The sequence below is a fragment of the Pinus tabuliformis genome, chromosome 6 (assembly GCF_031772625.1).
Source record: "Pinus tabuliformis cultivar Carrire ecotype Pingquan chromosome 6, CPIR1, whole genome shotgun sequence".
Lineage (NCBI taxonomy): Eukaryota > Viridiplantae > Streptophyta > Pinopsida > Pinales > Pinaceae > Pinus > Pinus tabuliformis.
The window spans coordinates 1,910,171,526-1,910,190,852 of record NC_142292.1 but is presented as its reverse complement, the minus strand read 5'-3'; the positions used below and the strand labels follow the sequence as shown (position 1 = coordinate 1,910,190,852).

The window sequence follows — 19,327 nt, the reverse complement described above, 5'->3', positions numbered from 1 at the left end:
TAGTGGCATCAAAAATCTTGAATATCCAAAATTTGAAATTTTCAAAAAATTCTTTTAAATTCTTTCAAAATTATGCCAGATTTTATTATTTCCCTGACGAAAATGTGACATGTTCAATAATACTGAAGTCCAATTTAATAGTATGGCGCTGCAATTAAATTGTTCAATTTTTTATTCAATTGTACAAAATGAAATGAATGAATAGTAATTGGCCAAAGGCAATTTTGTACGGAAATACGGAAACTTTATGTGCAACTGAAGTGTTTTTTGCAAGAAATTTTTTCTTCAATTTTGTGGAGGACTGTTTTTTTCACTAGAATTATTGAAATGCAAACGGTCAAGGGCAAGATTTTGGGTGAAAATTTTGGGTTCAGCTGAAAGCCTGTCTACAAGAAAGAATGGCCAATGGCCACAATTAGATTAACATTGGCCGTACCCTTCAATTTGCATGCATTTTCTAGTTGCGAGTTTAACGAGGAACCCATGCAGAGTTAAAATTTTAGTGTCAGTTGTTAATGTCAAAGGCTAACACTTAACTCCTAAGTAGGCAAGGAATAGCCAATAGTCACCCACGGATACAAATAAATCAGGTTGTATGATACTGGAGAGGCTCAAAACGTAATGAAATTGCATGTCATAAATACAAGCTGTGCACTTTTTCTTCCAAGGGCAAGATTTTTGGTGAAAATTTTGGGTTCAGCTGAAAGCCTGTCTACAAGAAAGAATGGCCAATGGCCGTGATTAATTAACATTGGCCATACCCTTCAATTTGCATGTATTTTCTAGTTGCGAGTTTAATGAAGAACCCATGCAGAGTTAAAATTTTAGTGTCAGTTGTTAATGTCAAAGGCTAACACTTAACTCCTAAGTAGGCAAGGAATAGCCAATAGTCATGCACGGATACAAATAAATCAGGTTGTATGGTACTGGATAGGCTCAAAACGTAATGAAATGGCATGTCTTAAATACAAGCTGTGCACTTTTTCTTCCTTTACTTTTGACTTTTTATTTTCTCATTTCCGCAGCAGGCCAGATTAAAAAAAATGCAGCAAGAAGATATAGTATATTTAAAATTTCCAATCATGTATCCTTGCAAGATCCTTAAATATTTGATGTGGTCGGGTTTGTGCAGTTTTCTTGCAATGCGCACACTATTTGTGACAGTGAACTAAGGCCAATGGGGACTGGAATTTATCCCGTTATTTCGATCATAAACCACAGGTAATCGAAAATCCTTTGCTGAGTTAAAAGTCTAGAAACATGGCTTTGAGGATATCTAGGAAAGGACATTTTTACTTCAGTGGCCAGCTACTTAGATTAATTGAAAATTCAACCCTTTTTTTCTCTTTGTATTTTTTTTTCCAATCTGGGAATGCTGCTGATAGCTGTCCTTCGGTTAAATTGCCATCCTATGAGAGACCTTTCTGTGCCATCAAGATCACATAACTCTTGCATCTGACCTCATCCACACCCACTTGATGGAGAGTATCTCAGTTATTCTTGGTGAATTCTACTGTTTTATATATATGTATTAATTTTTTCATATTGGTTAAATTATTGTTATTTGATTGTATATATTGTTTAATTATTATTTAAGCACTGAAATTATTGCATAGCGGGTCTCTTTGTTTGAGGAACAAGGGGTTTCATACATCAATTTGATGTTGGGTTAAGTTGGTACTTAAAATTAGATTATTATGTTGTATTATTTTATAATATAATTTACAATATAACATTTTCAATTTATATTGTTTATAATAATTATAAAGCATATATTATTATCCCAGCCACTAGCTTTAACTTTTATTAACCAACTTTTGACTTAAAAATTTAAGTAAGAATGTATAAGTTTAACATTAGAAAACAAATTTCATTTATTTTTAAAAATTTAAAAATTTTATTTATTTAAGTTGTGATTGGTGCACAGACCTTGAGTCTTTTTTCGTAATATGACTTCCGCAGCCATGATCATGTGCTTGCAGCTGTGTTTTTAATACAATGTGCAATGACAATTTGGTTCATATACATAGTCATACATTTGGTTCCTCACTCGTGTGTTTATTTGATGTAACCAGAAATGATATATTAAAATATTAAAAAAGCTCGTTATGTTTTTTTATTTTATTCCATCGCAATAATAGGACTTGGAAAAAAAACCATTATAAAGAGGTAGTTCATCCCCTTAAACTTAAAATAATTTATTTATAATAAAGTTTAAAAGTTAATGTAATGATTATAACAAGGTGTAAATGCGGCAAAAGAGATTCGACCTCCATGATTTCAAGACAAGTCGGGGTTAGGACATTTCTCGTAGGTCGGGGTTCGACTTGCTTTATTCCACGATATGACGTCATTCCAGGTCGACCTCTATCCTGTTCACCAACGTTTATGCCGATTGCGAATGGGACCCACACATGAGGTCGAACTCGGGCTTGGTTTTGAACGGGTTCGCACTGCAGAGGTGGGAAGACCGACCTCCCACCATGGGCCCACTGGAGTTGGTTGGAAATAGGGCCCTTTAACTGACATTTGGACAAGGTTGGTGTACCTTGTGATCACTTGACGAAGTGCTCAGTAATGCCCCTGTTTTTGGTCTGTTTTAGTGTGATAGTGACCCATCCTCTATAATTAAAAGTTCAATAACTATAACACTTTTAAGCTAAGAAACCAGATTCTTTGCCCAGGCCCAACGTGTCCCGAATCAAATGAATCAGACATGATTCTGTGGGACACGTGTCCTCTAGATCGTGTCCGATTATGTCCCAATTCCAGGACACACATCACAAGTTTTTGACCTCTGCACGGCTCTAAAAGTGCGATTTGGCCCATTCTATCTTCACAAAAGTCATTCTCTCTTGTTGTGGTTTTTTTGAGAGCGAAGAGCAAAGGGTGTGGGAGCTTTTTGGAGGCGATTCAAGCAACAGGTAAGTGCATTTTCTCTTTATTTTTTTTTGCATTTTTATTACAACAGTTTGCATGTGCATATGTTTTACAAATTTGTGCAATTTTTTCTTTATTTTTTTACAGCATTCATGGCTCAATCAACGACAACAGGGAAGGGGCAAAGGAAGGGGAAGAATGTCCCCATTGGAGATGCCCCTCCTCTTCCAATTTCATTAGGGTTTGCAAGTGTTCCCTCTATTGCAAGTGGGGCTGCAACAACAACTTCAAATGTTGAGGGAAGACAACAACCTCAAGATAACAAATATTCCTTGTGGAAATATGTCACAAGAGTAAGGGCCAGGGAGCAAGATGAAGGGAGGAGACAATGTTGCTTGGAAATGCAACTATTGCAAAATTCATTTCATGAGCACATATTACCGTGTGAAAGCTCATTTGTTGGCTTTACCAAGTTGTGGAATTGCAACATGTACACGTCTCTTTAGCTAAGAGGAAGGAAATGGAAAAAGAGGCCAATGTTGGTATGGCAAAGGTGGCTACAACATTTAAAAAAACAAGAATGAAGACCCCCTTCCATTCTTGAGGAAAAACAACAAAAAATTTCCATTTGAGAGTTTTTGTGGGGGACAAGCAGCAAAAAGAAAGACAATGGCACTTGGTCCAATGGACAAGATTTTTCAGAAAGAGAAATGAGAAGAGCTTGATCTCACCATTGTATTTTTTTCTATTAGAACTTCATATCCTTTAATGTTGCACGCTCACCTTTATTTATTTGTTGAGATGCGCTGAGCTCTAACGCAAGGGGCTCCATCAGGGTATGTGCCTCCTAGGTTAGAGAAGTTTAGAACCACGTTGTTGACAAAGGTAAAGAAAGAGGTGGACAAAATGCTTGAGCCTATTAAATCAACATGGTCAACATCTAGAGTTAGCATTGTTTCTGATGGATGGACAGATATACGATGACACCCACTCATCAACTTCATGGTGTCTTCCTTGAATGGTCAAATTTTCCTGAAATTAGTGGACAATACAAAGATGCACAAAATATGCGTGAGTTGTTTATTAAGGCTATTGAAGATGTAGGTGTTGATTCTTTTATGCAAATCATTACAGATAATGCACATTTTTGCAAGACTGTTGACATGATTGTGGAAGCTAAATATCCACAAGTATTTTGGACACCTTGCATTGCCCATTCTTTGAATTTAGCACTTAAATCTGTTCCTTTTGATGTGCTTTGGATTGGAAGTATTATTGAGGATGCACGTCATATCCCCAACTTTGTACAAAATCATACAAATGCCCTCACTATCTATAAGGAGTATGCCAACCTATCAATGTTGAAGATTGCGGATACACAATTTGCCTCTTCATTCATCATGTTGAAGAGGTTGAGGGAGGTCAAGACCGCTCTCGGGGCCATGGTTATTTCAAAGTTTTGGTCTTTTTGGAGAAAGACAGATCAAATAGCCTCAAAAAGAGTGAAGGACACAGTGTTAGATGATGCTTGGTGGGAGAGGGTAGATCTACTTATTCTAATCATGGAACCTATCATTTCTTTGCTTCGATTTGCAGAGATAGACCAACCCATCCTAAGAGAGGTTTAAGAGGGATGAGATTCCATGATTGAGTCCGGGAGGAGCATTATTTTACAGAGTGAGTGCCCCGAGTATGAGACATCATCAAAGGCCTTCGTCATCACCATAAATGATATTCTTGTCAGCAGATGGGACAAGAATTGCACACCTTTACATTGTTTGGCTCACTCATTGAACCCAAAATACTACAACCACGAGTCGCTGAATGGTGGACCTTCCCGCAGATTCCCTCCTCACATGGATGGGGAAATTTCACAGGGGAGGAAAGATGCATTGAGGTGAATTTTTCAGGATAGAGCATCCCTTGATGAGGTGGAGGATGACTTTGCAGAGTTTTCCATTGGCACTGGTCAATTTGTAGGATATGATGTGATTAGAGATAGGGGGGCTAAGAAGCCCTATTCTTGGTGGGCAACTCATGGGGCAACAAGCCTTCCTCTACAACAGTTAGCCATGAGGCTCCTTTCTCATGTGACTTCATCCTCTTGTTGTGAGAGGAATTGGAGCACATATGGGAATTTGTATAGTGTCAAGAAGAGAAGGCTTGAGCAGTCCAAGGCAGAGACAATGCTGTATGTGCACACCAACCTTCGTCTTATTTACAGGCAGAGGGATGAGTGGTAGGCAGAGGGATGAGTGGTTGAAGGGAAAGACAAAGATTTGGGATGTATTTCCTGATGATATGGGTTTGGACAACAATGTTGAGTTGGAATTGACCAACTTGGATCTTAATGACCCAGGATTAGAGTCTGTCACTTTTGATGACGCTGATACTATAGAGAGGTCATTCTCCACACCAACAGATCCAGAGATGACATTGGATACAGAGGAGGAGGATGCAACAGAGGAGAGTAGTGGTGACCATGATGATGAGTACAATGATGTTGATTTTAATGATGAGGATTTATGACTCATGAGCTACCTATTGCCTTGAGGCTTGTAGTTATTTTGTATTTGCTATTTCTGTTTGCCATTGGCATTGCTACTACCTATGTAACACATTTTGATTTTGATGACTTAATGAGAAAACTACAATATCTTGTATTTCTCCTACTGGATCATTGATGAATACGTTTATCATTTATGTCACAATTGTAATTGTATGCATAATGTTACTTTGTAAAACTTACATCTAGATGAAGTTCTATGTTTGAATCAATGTTTTAAAAAACGGACTTGGGTTCGAAAACGGCCGAGGGTCTGCTCCAGCTCCGACTCTGTTTCCGACTCGGTATCAATTCAGCTGGTTTGATTTCAATGACTCGGTCATTGTAAAAAATATATTAAATATTTATTTTTATGAAAAAACATAATTTTAAAGTTTTTCATTCACGTTTCCAAACACAAAACATTAGAATAAAGAGAGAAGACAACATATGATCAAAGTAGGCTCATGAATATATCCATTATATCAAAATGGCACCCAGTGCACTGTCCAATACATACATGATATAGAGATCAAAACAAAAACACATAACCAAGGAGGCTCTAAATGGCCTCTACAACAAAAGTAAACTATAAAAATCACTAGTCACTAGTACTACTGGCTAGTGCTAGAGAAGGCAACATCATCTGGCTCAGACTCAGAGTCAGACAGGGAAACCCATGGCTCCTCCTCCTCCTCATCACCATCTGCAATTGCAACTGTAGAAGTAGTAGCACTAGCAGGTGCAACAACTGCATGCTGAGATAGACGAGGGATGTGCTTCCGTCGTGGCTTAGTAAAGGAAGTGCCTGCTATTGGAGGACTTGGGGTTGGGTCTGGTATAAGTAGATTTGCATTCGACTGAACATTATGTTCAACTAATGCCTCCATATATAAATCCAAATCAAGACCAATGTCCTCATCAGAATCAAACTCTGCTGGATGACTCTCCACTACCCAATCTGATGTTGGATCAATATCTACCAACACAGTGGGATCTGTATCAGGTCTTTTGTTCAACAATTGGTTGCATCTTAGTCGGAGGTTGTATTGGACATAGACTAGATCATTTAACCGTTTTTGTTCCAAAAAATTTCTCTTCTTCGTGTGAATCCTCTCAAAGACAGACCAATTGCGCTCACACATAGTAGCACTACAAGTTTGATTCAAAATACAAATTGCAAACTTCTGCAATTGAGGACAATGGCTACCAAAAGCCTTGCACCATTGTGTTGTAAAAAACATAGTAGTGTAATGAGTTAGCTCAACAAATTATATCCAACTTTCAAATTATAAACATATTAACAAAATAAAAATTTGAAAATTGAAATTTTTGTTTACTTGGCTCATCTGCTTCCCTTGCAATCCTTGCTAGGTCTTGCCAAAGGTACCTATGGCTTTGCTTAAACAAGTGATCTGTCAGTGTATCTCTAGATGATCACTCTCCTTGGGGATCATGCGGTCAATCAATCCATATCTAACCTCCCTAGTCAAAGCATCTGCCTCTAGAGCTTTATAATGTTACCTTGGGTTCAGAAAATACCTAGCTGCATGTATAGGGCGATGGAGTTGATTGTTCCATCTTTCATCATTGTTTGCCCAAATGGGCCCATATTTAGCCACTCTATCCTTGTATACTGCCTTTATTTGCTCCTTTGATTGATCCATAGCCTCATAAATGAAGCCCATAGCCAATCTTTCCCCATCCACCAACCACAGCATCTTAACTAGTGGCTCAACAACCTTCACAATCTCTGCTGCCTTTTTCCAAAATATTTCTTCATTAACTTTCTTTTTCACATCTTTGCCATCTTGTTTGCGAGACCATTGGCATTCATTCCATTCATCACTGGAAAACACCCTTTGCAAGTTTCTATGTTGGGAAAACATAGATTGCAATGTCAAAAAATGAGTTGCAAATCTAGTGATGGCAGGCCTAAGAATATCCTTGCCCCTTGTGTGTTTCCTCATCAGGATCAAAATCCATGAGTGATTGTAGATATATTTTGTTATGCTTTTGGCATGCTCTACAGTGTTCTTGACCCAATCTATTTTGCCAATATCCTCAAGCATGAGGTCTATGCAATGTGCAGCACATGGGGTCCAAAAGATGGTTTTGTGTTTTTCCTCTTAACATTTTACTAGCAAGAACATAATTAGAGACATTATCTGTGATGATTTGAACAACATTAGCCACCCCTCCTCTTCAACAACCTCATCCAAAAGCTGAAACAAAAAGTGTTCATCTTTCACCCTATCAGATGCATCAACTGATTTTAGAAACATGGTTCCCTGTGGGGAAAAGATAAGAAAGTTTATGATGGTACAATTCCTTTGATCAGTCCATCCATCTGACATGATGGTACATCCTGTTTTTGCCCACGAGCTTTTGAAATCTTTCAAATATTCATCAATAGAGGAAACTTATTTTTGTAAAAGAGATCCCCTTTACTCATGCAAAGTAAGGCCTTTGAAGCCCTTTCCAACAACAAATATGGCATCAAACATAGGTTCATAATATGGAGAACGAGAAGCATTGAAGGGGATATCAGAATCATACCACCATCTAGCTATGTAATCACAGACAGTCTCCCTCAATTCTTTCTTCCAATGGTCATTTATAGTGAGCTGCATATGACATCTACTAGCTTGAGTACCATGTGCATCTGATGGAGAGGAGGGTGTGAAATAACTTTTGGTATCACCCCTCTTTTTCATTTTACCCTTACCCTTTTCTTGCATAGACTCCAAAGAGGGAGGAACATAGCTAAAAGTGTTGGATGCATTAGTGCAAGGGACAGATGAAGAGCCCTCATAATAAAAATTGGGGTTGGCAGCCATCATTTGTTGTATACTCCTCTTCCTCCTAATTTCAGCCTCTATTTCTTTATTCCTAGCTCAAACTTCTCAAAGTTATTTAGCAACTCCTTCCTAATCTCCTCAATTTATTCTGATGGTGCTTCACATGGAGTAATTTTGGCCTCTAATACCAGCCAAGTGTTGTTTCGGCCTATGAATGCCCCCTCCACCCTCAATTTTTCTATGACAAAATTAGCAATGCATTTGATTATCAATCATTTCAACATATGCCCAAGCAACATCTTTCACTCTAGGAGCCGTTTTTGGACTTGGAAATGAAAGGAAAAATATGAAAATGAAAACAAAAAAAATAACATTGCTTCAATGTTCATTTCTTTTACAAAAAAGCTCTTTTCAATTTCCAGTTTTGCACAAAAAAGAAGAAGCAAAAACAGATTTTAGAAGTGGAAAAAAAATACCTCTAGGCACAAACCGCCTCCTCAATGCTGCTCCAACAAACTAACTCCTCAATGTTGCTCCAATGGCTGCCCAAGAAGCTCCTCATTGATGCTCCAATGGTTGCCCGAGACTCTGCTGCTCCAAAAACAAACTCCATAGCTCTTCACAAACTCCTCACAAATTCTCACACAAATGCAATGAGATAGCTGTGAGGAAATGTGAGGGGTTTGGGTAACTTTTATAGGCTTGGGAAAGGTAAATGAACCTCAAACAAAGCTAAAACCCAATTTGAATGCAGTGAGGGGTCCGTTTCCCCCCCCCCCCCCAAAAAAGCCAAACTGGCCATGCGTCAGCGTGACTGGCTAAACTGACCGAGTTTTCTTGGGCTCGGCTGAGCTGATCAGTTTGTTACCGAACCGGTCACCGGCGGTAACAAACTAGCCGCCAGACCGATTTGTTCACCGAGCGAACAGATCGGGGGTTAGCTCGGACTGGCTCGACCATTTCATAGTCGGCTCGACCGTTTTTCAAGAGAGAAGTTTGAATCAATGAAATTGTATCATGAATGAGAATTTCTGTAAGAAATATCTACTTTTTAATATATCTATATATAACGTGTCCTGTTCTGCGGGGTTAACATGTTCGTGTTCGACACTCGAATCCTCATGTCCTTCGTGTTCCATGTCCCTGTGTCAGATGACTTAACCTTCAAGTTTATCAAATCATATTTATGCTTTTTAGTATTTTATGTGGCCTTTAAATTGATTCAAAGCACAAAATTGCAATTTGAGCAACAATATACTGAAATTGCAATCTGAACAAAACATTCATGATGTCCACAATTTTGATTTGCCAAATTCCAACGAAGATAACCGAAAATAAGGCATCTTGGTTAACAGTTAGATATACCTTCGATGTGGATGGCACAGACTAAATTTTAATAATATGCCATCTTTTCGAAATCCAGTTGCTGCAATTTCAGTGATAGTGCTAGTGTTTTTTTTTTTTTTTTTTTTTTTTTTTTTTGAAAAAGTCGGTTGCTATGTATTATCTTCTGAAAAAAAACGAGGGTCTAAATCCCTCTTTGTACATAAAGTTCGCAGATTGAGAGGAGACCAGGGGTTCACAAAATGAGGCTGCCCCCTTGGTCCTTAGTCTACTTTTTTCCTTACTACTGCGAGAGATGGTACTAGTATATATTCTGATGAAAGAGGATAACAAAAAGATGCATTTGACTTTCATTCAATCGATCATTATGTGTTGAATGTGTCTCGCTGTTGATTCTTCTGGATTCTCATCTTTGACTCCCTGGTTTGCGCTGGAGGAGCTAGTGGCATTGGGGTGCTTGTCCATCCAGGATTTCAGAATGGCGAGCGATTCCTCAACATGGCCACAGCGATTGGAGAGCTGCTCGAATTGGTCTCGGAGAGAGGAGACCCTGTGCATGAAGAGCTGAATTTCTGCTTTGTATTTCTCCGTGTTGATGCGATCTTGTTCAAAAAGTCTTCTACTGTGCTCATCGAGACGCCTGTCATGCTCTTCTAGCCTTGCAGCAAGCAGCCCTTGTTTTTCCTCTATCAGTGATTGTTGGGTCCTTATTTCTTCCAGCTCAAATTGAAGGTCTGCACAGTGCAGACAGTCCTCACTGCGTGCCATGGAGAGGATGAAGCAAAAAGGGGAAAAGGTCCAGTAGGTGGTGAGGATTTTGAAGATTTTAGAAAAGTTTTGCAGACTGATTTGGAAGACCCGGTCAAGAAAGACAACAGATCTTACTTTCTGAGCGGCAAAAGAGAAGTATAAGTAGTGCCGGATGATGGCGCGCAAGCTTGGAGGGTGAATATTGAGGATAAGGGAGAATGGACCAGAGGGGGGCGTGTTAGCAGAGTTCACTTTCTGAGCAACAAAAGAGAAAAATAAAAGAGGCCGGATGATGGCGCGCAAGTTTGAAGGGAGAATACTGAAGATAAGGGAGAATGGGCCCGAGGGGGGCGTGCTGTAGGGGCAAGTTTGGAAGATGGAAGGCGGCCAACAGAGGAGAAGTAATGAAAACAGAGAGTGAAGAAGAGATGGAGCAGTAATACTAGCCTCCCCACAGAGACTATTCCTGAAAAACACCAAGACAAGGATTAGTGAAGAGATAAACAAAGCAGGGAGTAGCAATACCAGAGACTGATTTCGGCTTCGACTCTGGACGAGAGCGCCTTCATCAAACCAGAGTCGCTGCTCTTGCGCAAAGCAATGAATGGTAATTCTTTGCTTTCCTCTGCCCGTATTTATGGAGCGAAACCAACAATAGCCTGAGTGTATTACAGGAGACGGATCCTCTGAATTGATTAGATCTTTTCCTAAATCTCGATGGCGATTTGCTGGTGCAGTGTATTCGATCTTCCGTCCTTCGCTGAGTTGATTGGTTTTTCTTGGGATGTAAGTTGTTCTTTGAATCGATGCTTGAATGTGACTACTTATGCATTTCATGCTCTCTGTCAAGTGTCCTGAAGCTGTTGAAGCCATGCCCGTCACACGCTTGCTGGATCTGTGAGCCTGGGCAATGTCAGGATTGGCCTGTGTCATGGCAGAGGCTGGAAGGTATCTCTGTTATTGTGCCTCAACGCACCTTCCGGATTTCCAACTGCGTTATTCGCATGTTTGTCAGCTTCCCCATTGAACGTGCGAAGGATATGGTAGAATCTGATTTTTTCAAAGTGTTTGAGAAGGAGATTGATGCGTTGGATATGTTGCTGAAGGTTGCTGTTTGGTGATCTCCGATTGTGGTTCATGAAGCCAATGATTATGGAGGAATCTCCAAATACAAGAGCTTTTCTGATCCCCATGCTTTTTAATTGCAACAACCCTTGATAGAGAGCTAGGGCCTCTGCATTATTATTTGTTTTTTTTCCAAGACTCCATTCATAATTGCAAATTTCTTCTCCTAATTCATCTATGATGACACCTCCTGCGCCTGCTGGTCCTGGGTTGGCCTTTGAGGCGCCATCAAAGTATAATATTGGGCAATTGTTACTCTGAATCCACCTCTTGTAGTCCTGGGTTGGAAGTCTGATTTCCCATTCCCTGGTCTGATTTTGATGCTGTCTGTCAGTTCTCTGTATACTCTGTTGATGTCCTGGACTGTCAAGAATATGCCTAATCATTGACCTCTCCTCAACTGAATAATCTGCTGCTTTGGTTGTCCCTGAGTGTTTTGCTGCAATTGTCTCCTGCGCCAAGAGGTGAGCTTTGTTGCATGTCTTCCATACATTACTCTCTTTGTTTTGGAAGATTTTTTTGTTTCTTGTGAGCCAGATTTTCCATAGTAGGTTGTGAGGTATGATATCCCAAGTTCTTTTGACAATCTTGCTCCTTTTATCTTTCCAAGGGCAGTTCCTTCTCCAATCTTGAATTGCCTCTGCAATGTTCTGATGAGATTGCCAAGTTATATTGCCCAAGTTGGACAAGTTGATCCAGCATTTCTTCGCGAAGGTACAATCAAGGAATAGATGGTGGATGGTTTCCTCTGCTGAGCAGCAATTGGGGCAAATTGAAGGTCCATGTATCGCTCTCTTTCTTAGATTTTCAGAAGTGAGGATTTTGCCTTTTAACAGCAGCCATATGAAGAATTTGACCTTGGGGATTGCCTCAGATTTCCATATTGTTCTCCATTGATTCCATATAGGAATCTGATAAGTGCTGTTGCAAATGAATTGGTAGCCAGACTTGATGGTGTAGCTTGAGCCCGTGGGGTCCCATCTAAATCCATCTGCTTCTCCTTTTTTAATGGGAGCTCTGTTCTGAAGGTTTTTATGGAGGACTTGGTAGCTTATTTCTAAGTTTGGGGGAATAGCTGGAAATTCCCAGCTAGTCCAGGCTCCTGTGTCAACATCCCATTTTGAAATTTGATCCAGCCTCTGAATGCCCTTGCTATTAAGATAGAGAATGAAGGGAATGGATTCTTCGACTGTGTTTAGAGGTTGGAAACCCATTATCTTATCAGTGGCATAATTTATACTGCTCCCTCCCCCCGGAATCTTTGAGGTATTTTGTCTGAGAATGGGAATTGCTTTCTTACAGAGGTGCCAGATTTTAGTAGAATCTCTACTGGGAATATCAATATCAAGGAGTCTTTGCCTATTGTCAGAGAGATATTTGCATTCAATGACCTGTTTCCACCAAGCTTTTGGTTCATTGATTAATCTCCAAGCCATTTTGATCCCAAAAGCGAGGTTTAGAATTTTGGGGGCTCTAATTCCCAGCCCACCTCTATCTGAAGATTGAATTACGCTTTTCCAATTGACCAAATTGAATCTATTTTTTTCTTTTTTTCCTCCTTGCCATAAAAAGTTGCGGAGGGCAGTTTCCAGCGTATAATGAAAAGAGGCAGGAGCTTGGTAAAGAGTGAATCGGTATAGAGGTAAGGAGGAAATACCTGATTTGAGCAAGATTAATCTGCCTGCTGGGTTGAGCCATTGAGTTCCCCATTGCTGGACCTTCCTTTTGACTTTGTCTATTATTTCATTCCAGGTAGTGGCTTTTAGAGAGCCCATGGTGACCGGCATCCCAAGGTAGGTGAAGTGGTCCCAGGTTGCTTTGTAGGCAACACCAAAAATGTTGGCTATGCTGTGAGCTGTTTGATTGGAGATATTCCATCCATAAATACAACTTTTTTGAAAGTTGACTTCTCCCCCTGAGCACGCCATGAATTGATCGAGGAGGATTTTGAAGCGCCTTGCTATAGTAGTAGATGCCCCTCCAATGAGCAGAGTGTCGTCAGCAAATTGTGAGTGGTTGATATTCTTCACTCCGTTTCCAAACTTGATACCAGAGATGAGGCCAACTCTTCTGTTGTGTTCAAGGGTGCTGCTAAAAGATTCAGCCATCAAGATGAAAAGATAAGGGGAAAGAGGGCAACCTTGCCTTAACCCTCTTGAGGATTGAAATGCTTCGCAAGGGCGGCCATTTATGAGAGGCGAAATCCAGGGGCCAGAGATACAAGCAGCAATGGTGCTGATGAAGGCAGAATTAAATCCCATTTTCCTCAAGACAGCAAACAAGAAGGAGTGTCTTACTCGATCAAATGCATTGGCTAAGTCAAGCTTAAGAACGAAGCCTTTCTCCTGCCTTGAAGTGCTGGAGTGAATAGCTTCTTGGACCAGGGTGATGGTATCATGAATTTGCCTGTTGGACATGAAGCCTCCTTGATTTTCAGATATGAGGGAAGGGAGAAGGGGCTGGAGCCTAGCTGCTATAATTTTTGCAAAGATCTTGTAGGAAGTGTTACACAATGAAATAGGTCGAAATCTGGAAAAAGAAGTGGGGCGATTTTCTTTAGGAATGAGGGCGAGGAAAGTTGAGTTTGTGAAGCCCCCCATTTTCTTTTTCCTTTGGATTCCATTCATCATTTTAACAAGGTCTTTTTTTATCAAATGCCAATGGTCCCTATAAAAATTTATTGGGAACCCATCTGGACCTGGAGACTTGTCTGGTTGTAAAGTCCAAATGGCTTTTCTGATTTCCTCCTCTGTTATTTCACTGTTTAAGCTGTCATTCTCCTCAAGAGAGATTTTTTCCGGTAGATGCTTAAGGAGCGCCGAATAGTCAGCGTCTCCTTGGTTTTCCGTGAGGAGACATTTATAATGGAGGAAGGCAGCTCGTTTGATGGATTCTTGGTCATTATGCTGGCTGCCATGGCTGTCAATTATAGTGTTTACATTGTTCCTTGTTTTTTTTGCAGTGGCCTGCTTATGAAAGTATGCCGTATTTTTATCACCTTCCTTTAACCATAATTCTCTTGATTTGATTCTCCACTTAATCTCTTCCGCTCTCTTGATTTGAATTAGCTGTCCCTGAACATCCCATTCTTTACTTTTCAGCTGATGAGTTAATCCATGGTCCTCTATTTGTTTATGAATCTCTTCCAAGTCTTGCTGTATTTTTTTCCTTATTTTTTCTGGCTCTTGATAGCTGACTTTTGCCCAATCCTTGAGTGCTTTCCTTATGTTTCGAAGTTTTGTTTCCCATATGTGATTTGGAGAGCCTTCAACATGATGCTTCCAAGTTGCTTCTATGATAGCCTCGGCCTCAGCGTTGTCTCTCCACAGAGGATTATACCTGAACGGAATTGGTCCCAAATGAGCTTGGGAGTCCAGCGTTAAGAGAATGGGGAAGTGATCAGAGGCTGTAACACTGAGAATTTTGGTGTGGCCGGCAGCAAAGGAGGAGAGGAGGGAGACATTGACCAAAATTCTGTCCAACCTTTCCATAATGTTGCCTGGCCCCAACCTTCTGTTGTTCCAAGTATATTTCCTATTTTTTGGGATGATATCCAGCAGTTCATGTTCAGCCATTATCACTTCCATCTGTCTTCTGAAGGGATCGGAGGTGAAGGTGCCCCCCCTTTTCTCATTCGCATGAAGGATTAAATTGAAGTCTCCAGCGAGAATAACATTTGAGTTCTGTTCGTTGTCTATTTCTTCCTTCAGTTCTTTCCAACATTGTTCCTTGTCCCGGTAATGGTTGGGGATATAGACATTATAAATGATGAAGTCACAGCTCTCTTCCTTGTTGATAAGATTGGTCCTAACCCAGTTTTGATTGAGGACAGAGGATTTGCAGTCCCAGTACTGCTTATTCCACATAGTTGTGATTCCTCCAGAGGCTCCTCTGGAGTTGCTACTGGCCCCTGAGAAATTTTTTTGGGCATCTATAACTATTTGCATTTTGCTCTGACTTTGCTTGGTTTCCTGTATCAGAACAATTTCAGGGCTTTCTGTTTGAAGAAGATCTCGTAGGGCAGCTGATTTAGAGGGGTGCCCCATACCCCTGCTGTTCCAAGATAAAAGCTTCATCATGAGGCGTTCGAGCGAGGAGGTGCTCGCCTCTCATGATCTTTACCTGCTGTTTCTTTTTCTTGTGAACCTGTAATGAAGGATTCCATAGGGGTTTGGATCCCTAGGGCTATGTCCTTTTGCGTGCTTTCTTCCCGATGCTGCTTGGCTGACTTTCTTCCTGGTCCCGGTTTCTTATGGATATCACTGGAGGCGCCAATGTCTTTTGAAGAGCTTCTGGTGGTTCTGGGGGGGGGAGGATCAATGAGGGGCTGAGAGGGGGTCGAAGAAATCAAGGGGGGTTCAATCAGATCCGGAGATGGCTGATCAGACTGAGGATCATCAGAGGATAAAATAAGGAAGGGGTTGGAGGAGGAGGGGAAGGAAGAGTCAAGGGAAGGTCCAGGAGGGTTAAAAGAGGGAGAGGAGGGCCGGGGGGAGGAGGATCCCGGTTGTTCAGAAGGTGGATCTTGTTTTGACTGAGGTGCTGCTTTCTTTTTTTTCACAGTTTCCCACTGTTCTCCTTGGTCCTCAGAATCAAGATTAGTAATTTTAGAGCATCTATTGGCAAAGTGGCCGTATTCGTGACATACCTTACATTTAAAGGGAATTTGCTCGTAGTCCAGCTGCTGTATGTAGCTCCAGTCATCCACCTTCAGCTTGATGGCTTCTGGTAGGCCTTTTCCAAGGTCCACTTCTACGCAAATCCTTGCACAAGCCTGCATGTTATCTTTAGGCTCGCTTCTGTCGATGTACTTGCCTACTGCATTCCCTATTGCTTTTACCGAGTCATCTCCCCAGCAATGCAGGGGGAGATGGGGAAGACGGACCCAAACCGGAACCGCATTCGGGATATCGAGTTCAGGGTCGAAGTCAGGAGTCCATTTGTTCAGATATAACCCTCGAGAGTCCATAAAATAGGGCCCGTTCCTGAATATCAGATCCTTATCTGCTTTGGTCTCAAAATGGAAGGTATAATAGCCTTTGCCGCAGAATCGAATCGAAATCTTTCCTTGAGTTTTATCAGACCAGTTCCTTTCCACCCATCTCTGGACTGTCTTTGGTGAAGGCCATAAGCCTGTGAACTGCCCTATGAGCCCTTTTTCTGCTAGAGATAAAGCAGCCATTCGTGGAAGAGAAGGAGGTAGCTGAACTTCTTGGAGAATATCAAGTTTCTTGACAAATTTTGATGTTGCTGGTTTCGGACGGGCGGGGGGCAGAGATTTTACCAAATCAGAGAAAGCTTTCTCTGCATCCCCAGAAGATGGATCAGAATGGGCCATGGCGGAGGCCAGGCCCCAAGACAGGCCTCGCGGCCCAGGCCGAGGCGAAGCTGCTGCTGCTGCGATTCTCCAGTCCCGCGCTCCAGCTCCGCGCGCGCTCCCTACTGATTATGGATTTCTAATTCAGTGATAGTGCTAGTGTTATTGATGATTAATATAACTTATTAAATTTAGAAAGTAAGTTTTTTTTTTTTTTCAAGTTTTATTTTAATGTTTAAAAAGCTAATAATAATGTTACTAAGTTAAAAGATTGTATTTTTATATTTAAAAAACATTCTAACTTGATTACAATTCTATTCAAGGTTACCTCGACTTTCATGTCTCAAATCACAAATCACTTTGTTTTTTTGGGCAGTTTATCCAAATCTATGTGTGTGTGTTTATTAGCACGCTTTTTGCAACGGAAATGACAAAGCATCTCGTAGGTTACATATCAATTCATCTACTTCACCTGCAATATTCACTAATGTACACTTTTTCTTTTGTGTTAATGTTTAGTAGAAACTTTTGTAAGCATCATTTTGGGTTCATTGCATTGTGAAGCATTGATAGTTCATCCAATAAAGTATATTGACAGCTAGTTGGTTTGAGTCTTGGGTCTAATCTTATCGTCATTGCAATTCTGCAAATTTGCAAAGTTACAGGGACGACATGAGAAAAAAATGCGACAATGACACTAGCAACATCAATGGTTTGAATTTTAGTAGCTACGTCACAGTCATAAATTTCCACATTATTCTCTGTGATCATTAAAAACTTCCGTCCATTATCATTGAACTTTGTAGACGTACATTGTAGGTTTCAAACTTGCACAAAAATTCTGTGCAAACGAATTCTTAAAACAGAAAAATATATAATGGCGAGAACATAATACAAATATACACAGAGATTTCCCTTGTATCCCAAAACCAGGATTACCAGATTGATTTTTTATTATATTGCTTTCAATGTTACAATACATATGTATACATGCTGAAACATTCATAAACCTCAATCCCTTAACCTTGGATTAGAACATAACCCTAAGTCCCTTGACCGATCTATAAAATATCATGGGCAGAACATCATTATGCCCAAAACTATGTGCAAAACCCATGCACAAAACGATGGGTAGGTCCATCCACCATCTTTGGGTCCACCCAACTATTATTGGGTGTTTGTAGTCATTGAAAGAATATAACACAACCAACATACATAACACCATAAAATCATAATATGATTCAAATTTAAATAATTAGGAAATGTAACATAAACCTTACAACAATTCAATATATGAAAAAAATAAAATTATTTAACAATTTTTACATAATAATGGAATCGTACTTATCAAGTTTTACGACAGGCTACTCAGAAGTCATTGATTGTATTAAGGATATTCATCTTCAATGTTTGTAGCCATCGAAAATATTGGCCGTATAGCTAGCCATGAACAATAACAATATTTGAATGTCCATACAAATATTTATTTGTTCATTTATAACGATGTATATTAATGTCCAAAAAAATATTTGGCTGCATAGCTAGCCATGTCCATATGTAGCAACATTTTTAAAATATATGTGTATTGTTTAAAAATATTTGTTTAAACCTAAGTCTCCTGACACGGGGATTCGAGACATGTAGGATTCGGGATTCGTGGTGTCGGATTCGGGACACGCTGACCCCCCGGAATAGGACACGTTATATATTATTTTATTAAAATATATATATATATATATATATATATATAATATATTTAAATATATATATATATATATATATAATATATATTTAAAAATATCTATATATCTATATATATATATATATAATTAGATATTATCATATTTCTTACACAAATTTTAATTAATGATACAAATTTATTGATTTCAAACATAGATCTTCATCTATAGCTATTAGCATGCATAGTACATACAAAATTCAAATAAATGTCAGTGGTACTGGTCACATAAATGATAAATCTATTAAAAATTTAAATCATGATTCATAATTCATAACTGAAAGACAACTTACAACTACAAGATAGTAAGATAAACACATTGACAACTGTAGTTTTCTCATTAAGTCATCAAATCAAAATGTGTTACATAGGTAGTGTTAGTGCAATGCCAATGGCAAATAGAAATAGAAAATATAAAACAACTACAGGTATACAAGCCTCAAGGCATCAATCAGCATCAGAATCAGCATCACTGTCCCCATCATCATGGTCCCCACTGCTCTCCTCTGCATCCTCCTCCTCCCCTGTATCCATAGTCGCCTCTGCATCTGCTGGTATGGAGGCTGACCCCTCTAAGTCATCAAATCTAACAGGCTCTAGCACTGGATCATTGAGATCCATGTTGGCCAATGCCAACTCAACAGTGGTGTCCAAACCCATATCATCAGGAACAGTGTTACTTGGGAGCGGGAGCGAAAACGGGAGCGGGAGCGACATATTCAGAAGCTCTTGGTTTGGTGCTTTTGATTAAATACGAGTTCCATACCCTAATACATGACAAAATTCAATGGAAACATTGCAATCCCCCAATCCTAAAATCCTGAAAA

General features: G+C 39.8%; 1 protein-coding gene across 5 annotated transcripts in view; it reads left to right on the top strand.

Annotated features, from left to right (window-relative positions):
- SDG37 (SET domain group 37) overlaps window positions 1-19,327 on the top strand; it is a 344,199-nt gene that overhangs the window by 117,262 nt on the left and 207,610 nt on the right. For all 5 annotated transcript variants that reach the window (XM_089431018.1, XM_089431023.1, XM_089431004.1 and 2 more), the window contains one exon: window positions 1,133-1,221. In XM_089431018.1, coding sequence (XP_089287144.1) covers window positions 1,133-1,221 — 89 coding nt within the window. The remainder of the gene's footprint in view (window positions 1-1,132; window positions 1,222-19,327) is intronic.